Source organism: Pinus tabuliformis, chromosome Q (genome assembly GCF_031772625.1).
Source record: "Pinus tabuliformis cultivar Carrire ecotype Pingquan chromosome Q, CPIR1, whole genome shotgun sequence".
NCBI lineage: Eukaryota > Viridiplantae > Streptophyta > Pinopsida > Pinales > Pinaceae > Pinus > Pinus tabuliformis.
In genome coordinates, this window is record NC_142296.1 from 367582386 (window position 1) to 367599332 (window position 16947).

The 16947-nt window shown below is 35.5% G+C and overlaps 2 protein-coding genes and 1 pseudogene across 2 annotated transcripts; all 3 read left to right on the forward strand.

Moving 5' to 3' along the window:
- Positions 1–10546: 10546 nt before the first annotated feature.
- On the forward strand, positions 10547–10900 carry LOC149219696 (uncharacterized; annotated as a pseudogene).
- A 683-nt stretch (positions 10901–11583) lies between these two features.
- LOC149219697 (rop guanine nucleotide exchange factor 7-like) lies at positions 11584–13133 on the forward strand. The gene is made up of 3 exons (XM_089382652.1): positions 11584–11919; positions 12681–12797; positions 12939–13133. Exons 1-3 carry the CDS (start codon positions 11604–11606, stop codon positions 13028–13030), a joined length of 525 nt encoding a protein of 174 aa, XP_089238778.1. The 5' UTR covers positions 11584–11603; the 3' UTR covers positions 13031–13133.
- A 648-nt stretch (positions 13134–13781) lies between these two features.
- Positions 13782–15320, forward strand: LOC149219698 (alcohol dehydrogenase class-P-like). The gene is made up of 7 exons (XM_089386890.1): positions 13782–13809; positions 13894–13976; positions 14172–14247; positions 14358–14371; positions 14611–14706; positions 14853–15014; positions 15201–15320. The coding sequence occupies exons 1-7, from the start codon at positions 13782–13784 to the stop codon at positions 15318–15320; spliced, it is 579 nt and encodes a 192-aa protein (XP_089243016.1).
- The last annotated feature ends 1627 nt before the right edge of the window (positions 15321–16947 follow it).

Below are 16947 nucleotides of genomic sequence, written 5' to 3' on the forward strand. Positions count from 1 at the left end.
ATGTTTTCGGCTTCTTTCCTTTATCCTTTGTCATGGCAATATCGCTTCGTGTCACGATATTGATGCTATGGTCCTCTTCACGAGGCTCTGCCCTCATCATCTGTATGTTTTGTGTGGGTTGTTGCGTATTTTTCTCTTGCATCTTGGCTATCAACACCGAGCAATCTTCTATCACATGATCAAATTGTCTGCAGTATTGATAGGATGGATGTGTTGGGTTTTGACATACGAGAGAAAAATGGCCTGCTTCGCCACAATTATAACAAATGATTTGTCCACGACCTCGGCCAACCCCTCCGCCTCTTCCTCTTCCATGACCCTGGAATCCTCCATGCATTGCACCTGTGCCCTGATCCTGAGGCTGATTTTCTTCTTGCATTCGATACATAGGGGTTCACTCCATCATTAATTCGTAGCTTTGGTAGTTTCACTCATCATGTCCAACTGATTTACAGAAGGTACAAAACAACTGTTGTGGAGTCTGCACAAACTTTTGCAAGAGGTGACAATGGTCAGTTGCATGCTTCCCAGCTATCTGGCAGATAGCGCACCATAAGGGTACTCCTGCACTTGGTCCCGCAATGTTCTCAGGTTTCAAAGGAACAAGACCTACTCCAATTAGTTAATTCTGATAGAAAGGGCAGTAATGATTATCATGTCTCTGTCTTTACATTTTATGCACTTGACTTCTGCGTGTACCTCAGATTGAGCTTCCTTCCATGTCTTCAAGCTCTGCAATTCCATATGCAGGCTTTCCATCTACGATTGTATCTATTGCACTCCAACGTTCGTGTCCTGCACTGGTGAGGCTTCCAACCTCATCGCAATCTCCACAGCTTCCGCTTGTGTTCTTATCTTCTGTTGTGATAAAGGAAATCCTAGATTAGGCAATAGTGACGCAATGTAAAAGTCTCTATGTTGATCATCTGTGATCTCCATATTAGCCTGTCGGATCAAGCATTTCAGCCTCTGATCGAAGTCCCACATGGACTCATTTACCCTTTGTTGTATTTCCTTAAACTCTGTTACAAACTGCGCCTGAGACTTAGGTTTCTTAAACTCATTGTTCAATGCTTGTTGTGTCTTTGTCATCGTCGCACCCGATTGATCTGTACAAAACTTGATATACCAAATAAACTCTCTATCCTGCAACACTGTGACCAACTGTGCTTTCTTCATATTATTGTGAGTAATCTGTTGTGCCTTCCAGACAGCATCCACGACGAACCAAAATTGTTTGGGGTCTTCACTTCCTACCCCTTTAAAGATCAACATTTTCATCGTGTTCGCCATGTTGAATGGTTGATGGGGAGGTGGAGGTGGAGGTGGAAGTGTGGGTGTATGAGGCGGAGGTGGAGGTGGCGGTGGAGTGGAAAAATGAGTTATCCCTGGGAAACCCTGGCTTACTATCTACAATGTGTTTCGTCATGTTCTCAGAATAGTTCCTTCATCATCGCTATTAGAATATCCTAACAATGGATTGTATTCAGAGCCTGATTCTTCATTTCTTCTGAAGGGTTTTCCGCTTTGCGTAGTCCCAAACATCAATGTAATGGCATAACCCGTTTTTCGCACAACAACATCTTAATCCAGGTTTTCAGAGATTTTAAGTACTTACCTCTTGGTCCCTTGAAGAACCTGCACTCTGCTTCACTATAGTTGACGCTCGTATCGATCATGAGCTTAGTGATAAATCCTCCTAAGATACAATCAATCCAATGATCAATGGCCTGCACAATGTTATTTTTTGAAGCTTCCAAGTGCTTCACCAACTCTGGGGTCCACACAATAGGGTTGTCAAGCCTCCACGTACCCTAACTATCTGCTAATCTGAACAACCACTCATGCAGTTTACAAGGGAAGAAACAAAAGAAAGCTTCAGTCTCATCTGTGTACAGGTATCTATTAAGCCACTATTCTTTGGATAACATCGAGTTTCTGTTCTCCTAACCGCCAAACGAGTGCAACTTCCGATTGGTCCACTTTTCAATTTCTTTCTTAGTAGGGAACCACTTATTCGACATCACACATTCCTCAAACAGATCCTGGTCCCGATAATGGAACCATTTTTTGGATTGATGGGGCCTAGCCCAGGTTCAATGTTATTTGTGCCAACCAACAAAACCCTAAATGGTGGCCCTTTCGACAAAAACCTGCGTAGCATAAGCTGCAACCTCACCTAAAGCAATATTGGGGGATGACAGAATTAGGCTTTTGCATCCAAAGGCCTGTGTGATAGGTTCTTGCAGCCCTTGTGGCTTAGATCTACTTTCGCACACCCTTATTCCTTCCAAATAGACAATTATTGTAAATGTACTTAAACAACTTCTAGATCTTTGCGAAGGTCCTTAGTTAGTCTTAACATGCATTAATATTACAGATATACTATTTTCACGCAGTAAATAAGCATTAATTCATGTAAATCATAACACAGAGCGAAGATACATAAACTTGTAGAAGTAAGAAATAATGCACAAATATATTCAATTCAACTCAAAACTGTATTTATTAAGTATAATCATTCAAGTACAAACTTCTTTTCCCTGCACTCAGCTGCAGGAGCCCGATCACTCAACCTGCGAACTTACCAAGGTATCTGCACACTCATCTGTAGGAGCCTTCCCCTTTCGCCTAAGTACAGGGAACAAACCTTTCCTGCCTTAGCTTCTTGCCCTGACAAAGATTCTTCTCCAAAAGTTACTTCTTTAGACTCACTATGACTCATCTATATAAATCTTTTTTCTTACAATACCATGGTCCGCGGACCATTGGCGGGTCTCAAAAACCTCCTATCACCTACCCACCTAAGGGACTAAAGCCCCTTTGACTCATACTAACTTCGTACTCTGCTTCCATATTTCGCGGACTCTTTACACTTTATACAAAATTTATTAAATTTTACTCAAAATTTGACCTGGGGGACCCTATCCCAACAGTAGAAACAAGGGATAATGTCTAAATAGGTGACCATATTCATGACAACTCCTGCAAGGAAAAGTATATGCGCATAATCTAGTGCCTACTTCTAGAGTTCATCATGATAATATATGTCAATGGAAGCAGGGAGAGGTTATGAGATGCCCATATAAATACAAATTCTTACATATAATGTGTATTGTCCCTACCTAGTGACCTTTGAGGCCTTAACATAATGACCTAGCAAATTCCCAATTCTTTTGAGCATTTCTTCCTCCTCAAAACACCATAGGGAGGGAAAAGAGGCTTATTTAGATAGACTCTATAGTGGTTTTCCTTATCTGGGCTTAAACATTCAATCTAGAAGTTGAGATAGAGCCCTCTCGAGTTTAAGAAATATGGGACACCATCAAAGATCGTGGTCTGATATTCTAGAATGGAAAATATAACCGTGAAGTAGCTTCAAGCTATAAATCTATCAAGCGCTTATGATTCCATTTGTTTTGGATCCAAGTGATTAGGGCTCCTTGTGTAGGCCATAACCCTAAAAACTTACCGATCAGGGAATGATCTTACATGAATTGGATGTATTGGGAAATATTATTGGATTTTATCTCAAATCTGCAGTCCTTCATAGCTTTAGGAAGGCATTTTCCAAAGAGGAAAGATTACTAGGCTGCATGAGACAATGTTTTAGAAGACAAGCCAATCTTTCATCACCCATCCTTGTAATGAACTCCTAATTAAGATTTGGGTCTGTCAATGTTGGATATGTTTCTAATATTGACATTTTGATAGGAAGGGCATGGCCCACATCCCTTTGCACGTTGCATGGTTATTTAGAATCCAAGTTAAGGAGTGATACCCTAGTTTTCAAAACTCTCTCATTCTAAAATTTAAAATTATTTACCATTTAACTCTTGATATAACATGTCAATATGGTCTTCAAATATGCGCCACTAACCATGTTTACTACGATTTTAAAATGCATAATAATATTTTTTAATTAAGTATTATTCATTTACTTACAATGAATTTAAAATACATAATGATATTTCTTAATGAATCATTATTCCATTAAGAGACTTCTTTTTTATTTGATATATTAAATAATTAACCTTTTCTAGTAAAAATTATCATTAATTTTGAATTGAAATTGTATTTTTTTCAAAATTATTATTTAAAGCAAAAATTATATACTAAATTACTAAGCTTAAGATTAAAACTAAATTTATTATATTATTAATATTTTAATTAATTATCATAAACTTTAAATAAATTATTTTATTTTATTACTCTTTTAAAAAACAAACTTTTAAACCAATATAAATGTAAATAAATAAAACATTATCAATAAAAATTGTTCTACTCAAATATTATTAATATTTTAAATAATTATCATAAACTTTAAATACAATCTAACTTTAAACAAAATATTTTATTTTATTACTCTTAATAATGTAAAATGGCACACTTATTACTAATATTTTAATGATTATCATAACCTTCAAATAAAATATTTTATTTTATTACTCTTAACCATTTAAAAAACAGTTTTTAAAGTCAATGTAAGTATTTTTTTATTGACAAAGTTGAAATTTGAAATATTATTAACGTGGATTGTCTTTATAAAAAATTACTATTGACCAATGTAACAATGAAATATTATATGTTTATTTATATATTAAGTACATATATTAAATAATATTTTTTATTTGACTATATATTAGAAAATACTTTTAAAAATCACATTATTTAACCTTCTATCAATACAAACCAATATATTTTCTTAATTTGAAAAACCCCTACTTTCACTAGATATTGTAGGTATCAATTTTTTCAATAATATTTTTTATACCTTTTTATATTTTTCATATATTTGAGCTCCATTTTTTATACATGCTAATATTAAAAACCCTTTTTCCCTATATATCCCCACTATATTATGTCATTTTTTCCTCAATAAATATCCCCTAATATAAACTCACGTGGTATGATATTACTCCCCAATAACATATATCTTATTTATATTTTAAAATAGTATAAATGAAATTTAATATTTCTAACTAGCAAATATATATGCAATATGAAATACAATTATAAATGACTGTTATAATTAAATATAATTATTAATTAATGTGGTAACCAAATATTAAATAGACATATTTTTCTCTAGTAAAAATATTTACATGGAATGCTATAAAGATATTAACTAGAATATAATATTTTTTGTTTTGAGATAACATTTAAACAAAAAGGTGGTAATATGCCTATATTATTCATCAATTTGATTCTTGATATGTCTATGACTATCAACCCTTGCTTAAAAAAAATTAATTTCTTTTTCTTTTTCTTTTCGAGCTGTAAATTATGGCTCTTTGTAAAGTTAATTGCTATGATTTGAGTATAGTTAAGGTGCATGCTAATTTTAGAGGAATTTATATATGATTTGTTGTGATAACATGTGTTATTGGTGCAATATTTGGATTATTTGTGGCAAATGGAGCATCAATGTACTTAGGAAAAGGAACATTGGTATATTGGATGTTGAGTTAACAAATGAAAAATATTATTGAATGTAACCAAATGCACTATTAAGTAAGTCAACTTCAACTCATAAGTTAGCATATCTTAACATAACACAGTGACCAAATTAGAAGAATACATTCTCATCAATATTAACAATTTTTATACATCTTATATGCTCAACAATATATCTTGCATTTGCAAAATCTAAAGGTTTCAACATGGGTATGTTATGTAGTGTGACTAAATTATTTGTTGAGAACAAGTGAATTGTTAAATCAAATACACTCTTTTTCATAGGATGCAAACCCATATCAACTGGTGACATAAGAAAAATCCAAAGCATCATGAAGGGGTGATAAGAAAAATCTCAATCCTCGAGAAGAGGTTATAACTTATGTTTTTGTTATGTTAGTTAAAAGTTTTGAAAATGGGATTGTTCGAGATGATTTTCTTGATAGTTAAACATTGTATACAAATTGACAATAATGTTGAATTTTTTTCACACAACTTTCTTTAAGATAATATTTGCTTACAAAAACATATCTCTCATAGAAGGATCATGGTCACTAACAAGAATGATGAATCTATGACCCAAAAAACTAAATTTATTTTTTGTAAATAATTTTCATAATAAAAAATCAATCTATATCAATAATATAACTCCTATAAATACCTTTTCATTAATCAAAATATATCAAATATGTTTCATTTCTTCTTGAAATATTACTAGAGATTTTTCATATAATGATTGGGTATTTTTAATAAGAAGTTTTTAGTGCTAAATATATTGTCTTTATATTCATATTAAAAACAATTATTACTATTTGAATAACCAAATGAAATGATGTCAAAACCAAATCCTCAAGTTTCTAACCAGAAACATAGTAAAATATCACTTTTTAATTAGCTTTTTTTATAAATTTAAAAACATTTTGCACGACCCATTTGAAATGGTAATTGGTTACCATTAAATCGTCAATTATAAATTAATGCCTTTTAAACTAGAGTGTATGACACTGTGTAATTTAAACATTATTTAATCAATATAAAAGCTTTTCAACATTAATAAGTAATTAATAAGAATTTCGTTTTTTTCCACAAACAAGAAAACATAATTAATATGACACTGTTAATATGGGACATTCTTTTCATTTTATTTTTGTATTAACATTCTTTTCATTTTATTTTTTTCCAATAGAAAAATGTAATCTTTCATTAATGGTAAAAAAATAATGAAAAATTACATATAGCAAATGTCTAAAGCATATGCATAACTATTGGCCCAAAGCCAGTACTAGATATATATCAGTAGATGAATTATGGCAATCACCATTTCCAAAAAAAATAAACTATACAAAAATCACTATGCAGGGTGTTCCAAGCTAGATCAGTGTGATGAGCCATATATATGTATATAGAATTTTACGAAAAAACATAGTTGATAAATAAACATGTAAGAGAAAAAAATTTAGGGCTTGTCTACCCTATGATATGCTTGATCTATATATGGGTGATGATAATATTGGTATTGTTCAGCACCGCTGTGCTCTTGGATCATCCACATGCCTCAGGGTAGTATCGTGAACTCCTTGGAAACGCACTCTCGTTATATTCCCTATAAATGTGTTGACATGAAATTGAGTTAAAATTTGCTTTGAAGGTGACAACTTCGTCCAATATGTTTTTAAGTGTATGAGCATGACAGATTTGTGTCGTTGAACCACTTAGTTTATAGTGTTTTTAGAGTCCCGAAAATCTGTATGTTTATGCAAGCATGTACTAAAGCAAAATGCAATAAGTCCCTTAAAGTAATTAGTCCAGCGAAATTTTTTGTTCCCCAAAACAAGTTAGACTTTAAATGAATATTGCTCCGTTATATGCAAAATAAAACCGTCTCCGCAACCTTCAAATTAGTTCAGCAAAAATTGTTTGTTCCTCCAAACCAAACTGAACTTTAAATGAATGTTGCTCTACTATATGCGAAACGAAACGCCTTCACAACCATCAGGTTGGGCAGCTCCAACGAAGAACGACCATGGGCTGGTTTTGTCAATCAGTCCCAGTGAAAGAGTGCGCCGAGTGAGGGGTTAGACAACCTCAGGGATGTCGTGGTATGCTGCCACTGCCCTTGTGATGATGAGATGCCTTTGAATTTTAATTACCCATTAATAAGAATTTTGTTTTTTTCAACTAACCAGGAAATGTAATTAACATAAAATTATCGATGCTGGACCTTCCTTTGGTTTTTAATCATTATTTCTTTAAAAACCGAGCTACGTACCGCTGGTTCAAGAGCCAAGCCAGCCTCATTTCTATAGGCTTAGAGAAGAGGTTGAGAGGTGGAGTGGTGCTGTCAAATTGGGTTTCAATGGCATACGATGTTATTAGGAATGAAGTGTTGAAGGGAGTTTTGAATGCAAATGAAGACACCCCGCGTGGTCATATGATATTAGAAGCTTTAGTGCGCCTCGGTCTGCAGTGCAGTGCACTGCGGAAGCTCCAGAGATACATCTCTCTTGTACATTGAATTGTGTGGGATCAAAAATCCACATGTTAATTTTGAGAAATAACATGATAGAATCAAGATAGACGTGGAATATTTTGTTTTAGATAACTTGAAAAGTAACGTTTGAGATGGAGTGATAATATTGTTTTTATCATTTTTAATATTTTCAGAATAAATTTAAATATATAATCAGTTAATTTAATCAGTTTGACGGTATATTTAGAAAATGAATGAATATATATATATATATATATATATATATATATATATATATATGATAAATTACTGTATTTAACGTTAAATATGTAACAATTTTGGTGAAAAGTTTACGTAATAAAAATTAACAAGGGAAAATAATATCACGGGTAAGGGACACGTATTCCAAATTGAATGTTGGGCAAAGATATTTCAGTGAGCATCACTAGATATGTGTTTTGGCTAAGGAAAATTGGCAAAAAGAAAAGGGCATTTTTCACACATTTATTTATGAAAATAAAGGAAATTAAGAGAAAAGTAAGGTGAAAGGTCACAAGTTGTATGTGAGGAGGAAAATGAAGGAAAATAATGGAAAATGAAGAAATTAGAGGGCTCATGCATAAAAAGGGATCAATTCATGGCTTTTGTCAAGTTCAAGTTTGGAGCTCTCTTATTAGTCTCTCTCTCTCTCTCTCTTGGTCACTCGAAGTTTTCTTGGAGCACTCTAGTTTGGAACAAGGAAAGGAAAAGAAAGGAAAAACAAGCAAAGATCAAGGAAAGGAAAGCAAAGTCAAACAACTTCAGCAGGAATATTTGCAGGTAACCTTTTGCATGTGTGATTTCCTAGCTGGTTTGGACATGCATGGCCTTGCATATTGGTGTATGGTTCTCTTGATGTCAAGTGGCATGGTTTTGTTGGGTTATGACAGTGGATTTAAACCTAGCCTAACCTTTTTTCGGATGCCATGGTGCGTTGGGATGTTGATCTTGGCTTTTGAGCTTTGGAATTGTCAGATGTATTTCAGAATCTGGGGCGGAGGTGGTCTCAAGGTTCATTCCCAAATTCCTAGGAATCCCTTGATCGGTTTTGGCGAGATACACGATAAAGCCTGAGGGAGCAGTCTCGGTTTAGGGCCTAGTGATTTGGGTTTGGATTGCGGTAAAACTTGAGAGACAAGGAGATGGAAAATTCCTCAATGATAGTAATGGATTCCGGATGGCATTCCAAGTTCTATTCGGTTGTGATCGAAGCACGAGTTTTGGTGTGATCACAGTTTGATGAGGGTGGAGATGGTTTAACCTCTAAATTCCCTTGGTTGTTCTTGGATTGGTTGTTCTATGAGATCTCACATTCATACTTGGAATATGGCACAGGGGTGATTAGCTGAAAGAGAGATTTGATTCAGCTATGTCTATGGTCGGGTGGTACGTGGAAGTCACGACCCTGGTCAAATTTGCTTATGATTAATAAAAGCTAATTTTTCTTACTTTTACACTGAATTATATGTGGATTTAATGGTTGTCATATCTTTGATATTTATATGGTTTTATGTTGGTTATAAGCATGGTTGAACGATTGGTTCATGTCATGGTTATTTCATGTATATACTTGTAATTGTTAAGTGGATGGATGCAAAAGCTAATTGATGATGTAGTAGTTCAATGGAGAATGAGGTGATCCTTATGACTGTGTTTCATAAGTTGTTTCAATCATTTATACTTTGTTTTGTATTCTAGACGTGTAGGTTGCATTGATGCCAAGTGTTTGACATAATTTCAGTCCCGGTTAGGGATGCTCAAGCCTACTCTTGCGGGTGATCTTTGATTGATCAACATTGTCATTATTTTTTTAATAAATTCTGGAAGTTACAATAAGTTTTTGGCTAAAAAAGTGGCTTAAATCACGGGATCGCTGGCACTAGCAATTTTGGTCCAGAATCGTTGACAGGAAAACCTGTGAGAGCGACTTTGGGATTCTGGTCACTCCCTTGCCCATAACATGAGAATGACTATGGCTTAAGAGTTGCAGAATAGAAGTGGGACCTAGGGACAGGCTGTTTGAGTGGATGACTTATCTCGTAAGGGTTCTGTTGATGATGTTAGATCACTGTATGTGATGCTCCGTTGATTCCACTTCCTTAAAGTGACATAGGAAGTCGAATCTGATTGTAGTAGTATCTCTCCTCATGTTTACCTTGGTTGACATGGTTACTTTAAATAAACTTAAGAAAAAGTGTCAAAAAAATTTGAAATATTATATATGATTTTACATGATTAATTTTTTATAAAATTTGATTAAATGAGATAATGGTAATTACTAGTTTGCAACACTTTTTGGTTTTAAAATATAAAATAATTAGGCCGATAGGCCTTCCCTTTGAAAGAGACTTTCGTCGTCCCTTTCAATCTCAGGTTGACACCTGGCATCCATATTCGGCGGGCTTCTGTTTATTCTCCGTGCCGAGAACTTCCGGGTTTCCGTTTATTCGGCGGGTTTCTGTTTATTCGCGCCGAGAACTTCTTGCTTTCTCTGAGGTTCGTTACCGCAGCTCCTCTTTTCTTCCTCTCTTGATTTTCTTGTTTGCCGACATTGACATTTCTTGTTATTCTTCAGCAGAGATGGCCTTCTCGTCTGTCTCCGTGACGGTGCTGATGCTCTCTGTCGCCTTCCTTTTGATTAATCTCTTCGCACCTTCCGCCAATGCAGAGGCTCCCGCTCCTGCTCCCTCGTCCGACGGTAAGATCTCGGCCTTTTATTCTTTCTTTTTTTCTGCTTTTTCCGACATTAAAGTTCTGTTCGGTTCGGTTCATTAGGGGATTCGTCACGGGATTTATAACAGGATTGAAGGAATGTATCTTGATGTTGCAGGCACCGCCATCGACCAAGGGATAGCATAAGGGCTCATGTTCCTGGCGCTGGCTTTGACCTACCTCATCCATCCCCTGGACGCCTTCCCTTACAATCTTTTCTGAGCTGCTGAAGATCCGTTATCCGTTTCTGAGCTGCAGCGTCGAATGCACAGGGAGTATTGAGGCCATGGTTCAAGCTTTGGAATGCTGCCATGATGTACTAGCTCTTGGTTTCCTTTGGTTTAAGATACATCAATCATTTCAATTCTAAGCTGTAGCTTTAAAGTTTAAACTGATTGCTTCGATTTAATTAAGAAAATGCAGGCAATGCATATGTTTGATATCAGAGTTCTGTTTTTGCAGGGTTGGGGTGTAGCCGTTTTAACAGGGGTCCAGCTCCCCTGGACATCACACACATCAAAGAGATGGATTTCATACATCAAACATACTATGCACGATTAATCAAAGGGAATTTGTGTGCCCTTGTGGCATGGTGTCCCAAATAAATCTAACCACACATGGTTGCAAGATAAGAAATTTAATGTTTTGGTTCAGGATTTCTAGTCTTTACTTGTCAACAACCTTATTTTTTCAAAAATGGAGGTCGTTTGACCAAAGCTATATGATCTAAACTTATGGTATTTTATGCAGATATTGAATCAAATGTCACTACATGCATGTAGTTTTGTGCTATTTCGTTGGCTTAGGTTTTTGGCAGGAATTTGCTTCTGAGGGTTTGTGACCTTGTTTCTTTGGTCAAATTGTAGGTCTGGTTTCTTGGTCTAGAGGTCTATGTGTGCATTCTCTAGGCGTCCAGGGAGCTGCAATGGACAGCATTGCCTCTGAAGATCGATCTGCACGAGAGAGTGTTGATTGCGGAAGCTCTACTGTGAGCGTAGACGCTTCTGGTGATGGCACGGGCTCAGAGACATTAAGCCTTGGTACAGGAGAAATGCATTACTCTCACGGTCATGGAGACGATATTCCAACCAGTTCTGCAGGATCATCACCATTGGGATGGCCTATAGGAAGCACAAAACCCACAAGTTGCGAAGTATCCACAATTCCTCTGGCAATAGCAGGTGGCCAGGAGTCTGTAATATGGGAGGAGAAAAGAGAGAAGCGGGAGACAGATTTATCAGGTACAATTTTGGTTTCTTCAGCATATAAGCTCAGAAGCCTGCATCTATTTTGGCTAAATATTATAGTATCAAGAGCATCTATATGTGCTTGATGAGGTGACCTCATTACTCCTGGAATTTTTTCTAATTCTAAACCTAGTCTAGATAAGTCTCTATATGTTTTCTTAAAAAAAAAAATTGAAAATAAAGAAAAAAAATCTCTGTATCTTTCCACGACGATTCTCATTAGTAATCTAGGCTTTTGCAAGTACATTTTGGCGCTTCAGAAAGAATGAATGACTTAAAGTGGGCATCCATTTAAGAATGGGAAATTAAAATATTGGCTTTAGTTAAACGTTCGAGAAAATTACGTGTCTCGGAGATTTGCTCTAAGTTTTAATTATGTCTTTACTCCGTATGCTGTGTGGTCAGTTTTTCATCAAAGATTGGCTCATTTTATATTTTTATTTGGTTGGTAAATATTAACTCTTCACCTTTGCTCATCAAGTCCCTTGGGATGGACAATACGTTTTCAAGTTTGTCACTTTGAGGTGTATTTGGATAGTATTGATATGTCTTGTGTGGAATTTTAGCTGTCTGGTTGCTTTGACCGCTTAACCATGAACTGCTGTCCCTTTATTTTGACCATTTTCTATACCAACCAGAGGCACTGAATTTTTGGTGACAAATGAGTAACTGGATATTGTTTGGCCTGATGGTATGTCTAATTTCAGGCAAGTAAACTTGTTTGCCTTAATGAGTCTACTGCTTTATGTTTGCAGAAGTTGAAATGATGAAAGAAAGATTTTCAAAGTTGTTGCTGGGTGAAGACATGTCAGGTGGTGGTAAAGGAGTATGTACAGCCCTGGCAATATCTAATGCTATTACAAACCTCTCAGGTATAACATTTTTAATTCTGTTCTGGAATCACACAGGATTTTATGCAAGTCTTAAGACACAATTTTTTACTTAATCTTAAGACATAAATTTTCACTTAATTTCAAGATACTAACTCCTAACATGGGGATCTCTTGTGGCAGCTACTGTTTTTGGACAGCTTTGGAGATTGGAACCTCTGGTGCAGGAGAAGAAATCAATGTGGCGAAGAGATGGAGTGGCTACTATCCGTTAGTGATTACATTGTTGAACTCATCCCAGCTTTCCAGAACTTTCCAGATGGTAGTAGCTTAGAGGTAGGAGCTTGATAAATCTACTATTTAAATATTTTTTACTTGCACATAAATGGTGTCATGGTATTCAAACTTTAAAATTTAACCTAGGCAATTCTCTACAGAGAATGCACTTGTTTCTTACGAACAAGTAGAAATTGTTTTTGTTCTTGTTTCAGGTTATGGTAAGCAATTCTCTACAGATAATGTACTCGTTTCTTACAAACAAGTAGATATTGGTCTTGTTTCAGGGTTAGTAAAGGGTTATTGTTGCATCAGATACACTAACTAAATTGTGAGTTAAATGCATTAAGTTTTAAAGGTTTCAACTTTCAAGTGTTTTCTAAATTAAATTTTGATTATTTTAAACTTGTGTAACCTCCCTGGAATGTTACCATGCTCATCTCTAAACACCCCCTGCCCCGCAAGGCCTATATTGCCCTTGGATCTCCTATCAAAACAGAATTTACTCAATGCAGAGCGACTCCAAGTCTGGACGCAGCCTGCCATTTATGCAAAAACTACTTTCCTGAATTGTAGAAGATTTTATAAGTAATTTTGAGATGATAATATATTAAGTTTGACTGAAGAAATGAAATAATTGACCTCGTTGACAATGTATAGTGTTTTACAAAGTGGGCATGTCAATTGCGAGGACTTTTGCTCGCTGTACTGTTAATAATTATAAAATCTATAGTGTTTTACAAAGTGGGCATGTCAATTGCGAGGACTTTTGCTCGCTGTACTGTTAATAATTAAAAAATCATTCATAATGGTTTCTTTGACTGGAATTGTTGTGTCAAATTCTTCTCTGTTGTGGAATCAGGGATGGGTGCTACTTTGAACGCAGGCAAACCCAAGAAGGGTTCGATAGTAGCAGTATTTGGCCTGGGGGCTGTTGGGCTTGCTGTAAGTACTAATAACAAGTGCCCTCTTTATGTTCCACTGTATGCATATTAGTATATGTTGCAGTTTTAAAGTCCTCAAACCTTTTTCTAGGGACTATTCTGTTCACTTCTCCTACCTGCATTTTCATTGGGACCAATATGATGAGGGTAGAGTTTAATTATATGTTAGCCTTCTGACTCGAGTTTAACTACGCAGGCTTGTGAAGGTGCAAGAATTGCAGGAGCTGCTCGAATAATTGGAATCGATTTCAATAATGAGAGATATGAACGAGGTAATTGTATATTTCCCACTTCCATTATTGGAAAATCTGTGTACATATGTTGATATGTTGACTTGTAGAATTGCCTTTTTAACCCTTTCTTGTAATCTTTCCTTTCTCAGAAAAACAATTTGGAGTAACGGAATTTATAAACCCTAAAGAGTACGAAAAACCTATTCAGCAGTTACGTTGAGCTGCCCAAAATGATCATCAAACTCTCTCCCAGATCAGAGTATTGGTTGCTTTTGACTAGTGTGGTACTTTAGTACTTAGGTGGGGGAGATTTTAAGTTTTCGCATGGAGTGCACTCATTCACCATCCATTCAAAGCAGTGTAGACTCTTAATTTCCAAACACTTATAAAAAATGTTTACAGGTAATTGCGAAAAAAACTGATGGAGGGGTGGACTGCAGCGTCGAATGCACAGGGAGTATTGAGGCCATGGTTCAAGCTTTGGAATGCTGCCATGATGTACTAGCTCTTGGTTTCCTTTGGTTTAAGATACATCAATCATTTCAATTCTAAGCTGTAGCTTTAAAGTTTAAACTGATTGCTTCGATTTAATTAAGAAAATGCAGGCAATGCATATGTTTGATATCAGAGTTCTGTTTTTGCAGGGTTGGGGTGTAGCCGTTTTAACAGGGGTCCCTCGTTCAGACGCAGTCTTTAAAACGAATCCTGTAAACTTTCTGAGCGAGAAAACATTGAAAGGAACCTTCTTTGGAAATTATAAGCCTCGTACTGATTTGCCAGGCCTTGTAGAGATGTATCTGAATGGGGTAAGACTTCATAACATAGTTGTAACAGCTTATTCAAACCATAATTGTAGATAATACTGTGTGGTCATATTTCCCAGTTGTTTTTTTTTTGTCCGTACCATGACGGGAGCAATCTATGCTTATCATATATAATTAGAGTTATAATTATGGTTTTAATCTTTCCTTCCTTGATTGTTAAATTTGCAGGAGCTTGAACTGGATAAATTTGTTACAGACAAGGTTTCTTTTGCTGACATCAACAAGGCATTTGATCACATGCTTAAAGGAGAGGGTCTGAGAACTGTAATTAAAGTCATCCAGGATTAGTGACAAATATGAACACAGTTGGAATATCTCCAATGTTATGAAGGCATGCTGAACTATTTCAAACTGTTATGTGATTAATGTCGTGGCTTTTATGTGTAACTATGGTATGCAATTAAAGTCCTGGAAAGCATGTAAACAGTTATAATAATTTTAGGGTAAGTATGATGTTTAAGTTTTGACACTGCTTCCAAAACAGCCATCCAAAAGGTCATTACTATAATAGCTTGATTAGAAATAGATTGAATGAGAAGGTCCAGATGGGGTGTTCAATCATCTCTATCCATCTGTTCTGCATCCTCAGTGCTTACTTGAACAATATATCAGCTTTCATATTTATCCCTTGCAGACATGCTGAAAAGATAATGACATGGAATTTTTCCTTGCTTCTCTGATTCCTTCCAATGATGGGCCAGCTGCAAATTTTCCTGATTGAAATTTCCATTTGACCTCTCTGCAATGTGTTTGGAATCTCTTATCACCTGTAGACAATTTAAACCTTTCTCTATTGCTATTTTCAGAATCTACCAAAAAGCATAAAGTTCTGCTCTGTTGTTTCATCCATCTCCTACAGCTCTGCTTTGAAACTGATCTCGTAATTGTCTCTTAAAGTAATGCCTCATGATCCACAATCGCTGGGATTACCTTGACAAGCCTCGTTGAAATAACTCCACACTATTGTTATATATATATCTGGGGATCTTAGTATTATTTGTTTTGTTTCCTTTAAAGGTGGCTGTGTCCCTTAATATGCATATCTATTCTTGTGTCAAACTTGATTAGGAATAACATCTTTGTTTTGAATTCTTTTCATTTCTTGCTAGCCAAATAGCTTAAGTCACTATACAAGGACAGTCTGATGCCCACATGTAGTTAATACAGAATGTATTTTGAAAACTAGGATTTAGCTTTGTAGTGCTTGAATCATCATTTCATGTTGGTTTTCATTTGTTAGTAACCAGATCATTTCTCTTACAATATGATTGTAATATCTTTTGTTTCTCTTCTGTGGGAAATTTTGTACAGGAGTTCAAACAATGTATATAAATAGAAAGATGCAGAAAATGACAGTCAAATTTTGCACTCAGAATTATGACAAGAAAGCCCCTGTTGGGTTTGTGAGGAAAGAGAGCTTCAACACCAGTTCTGTCTCCAACCGCCAAGATGATCAGTACGCTACTAACATGTTTAGTGAAGAATTTTTGCTATTCTCTTGTAATCTATAGGCCCCCAAAGCTCCTCATAGATGAGAATATTTGCAGGATGTTAATATTGTTGTAAGTTTATAGTAGTTGTGGAATGACTTACTTTTGTGTTGCTTCTCATCTTCAACAACAAGAGTTTCTGTGGTGAATAAGCAAAATCCATGTCCTGCCTTGTGAAGCAGCTCTCCACTGTGATAGCGTTCTTTGTAATGTCTCTGATAAATCCTTTAGACTTCTATTTCATTCTGTAATATGATGGGATTCACTCTACAAGATTAGGGGATTCACTCTACAGAGTCTATGTCATACCTTCTGAATCAGCTCTCCACTTATGTTAATTTTCTCTATAATGACCCTAATAAATCCTATATAATGAGATTTCATTTTGTAATATGATGGGATTTCACTCTACAAGATTGGTTTCA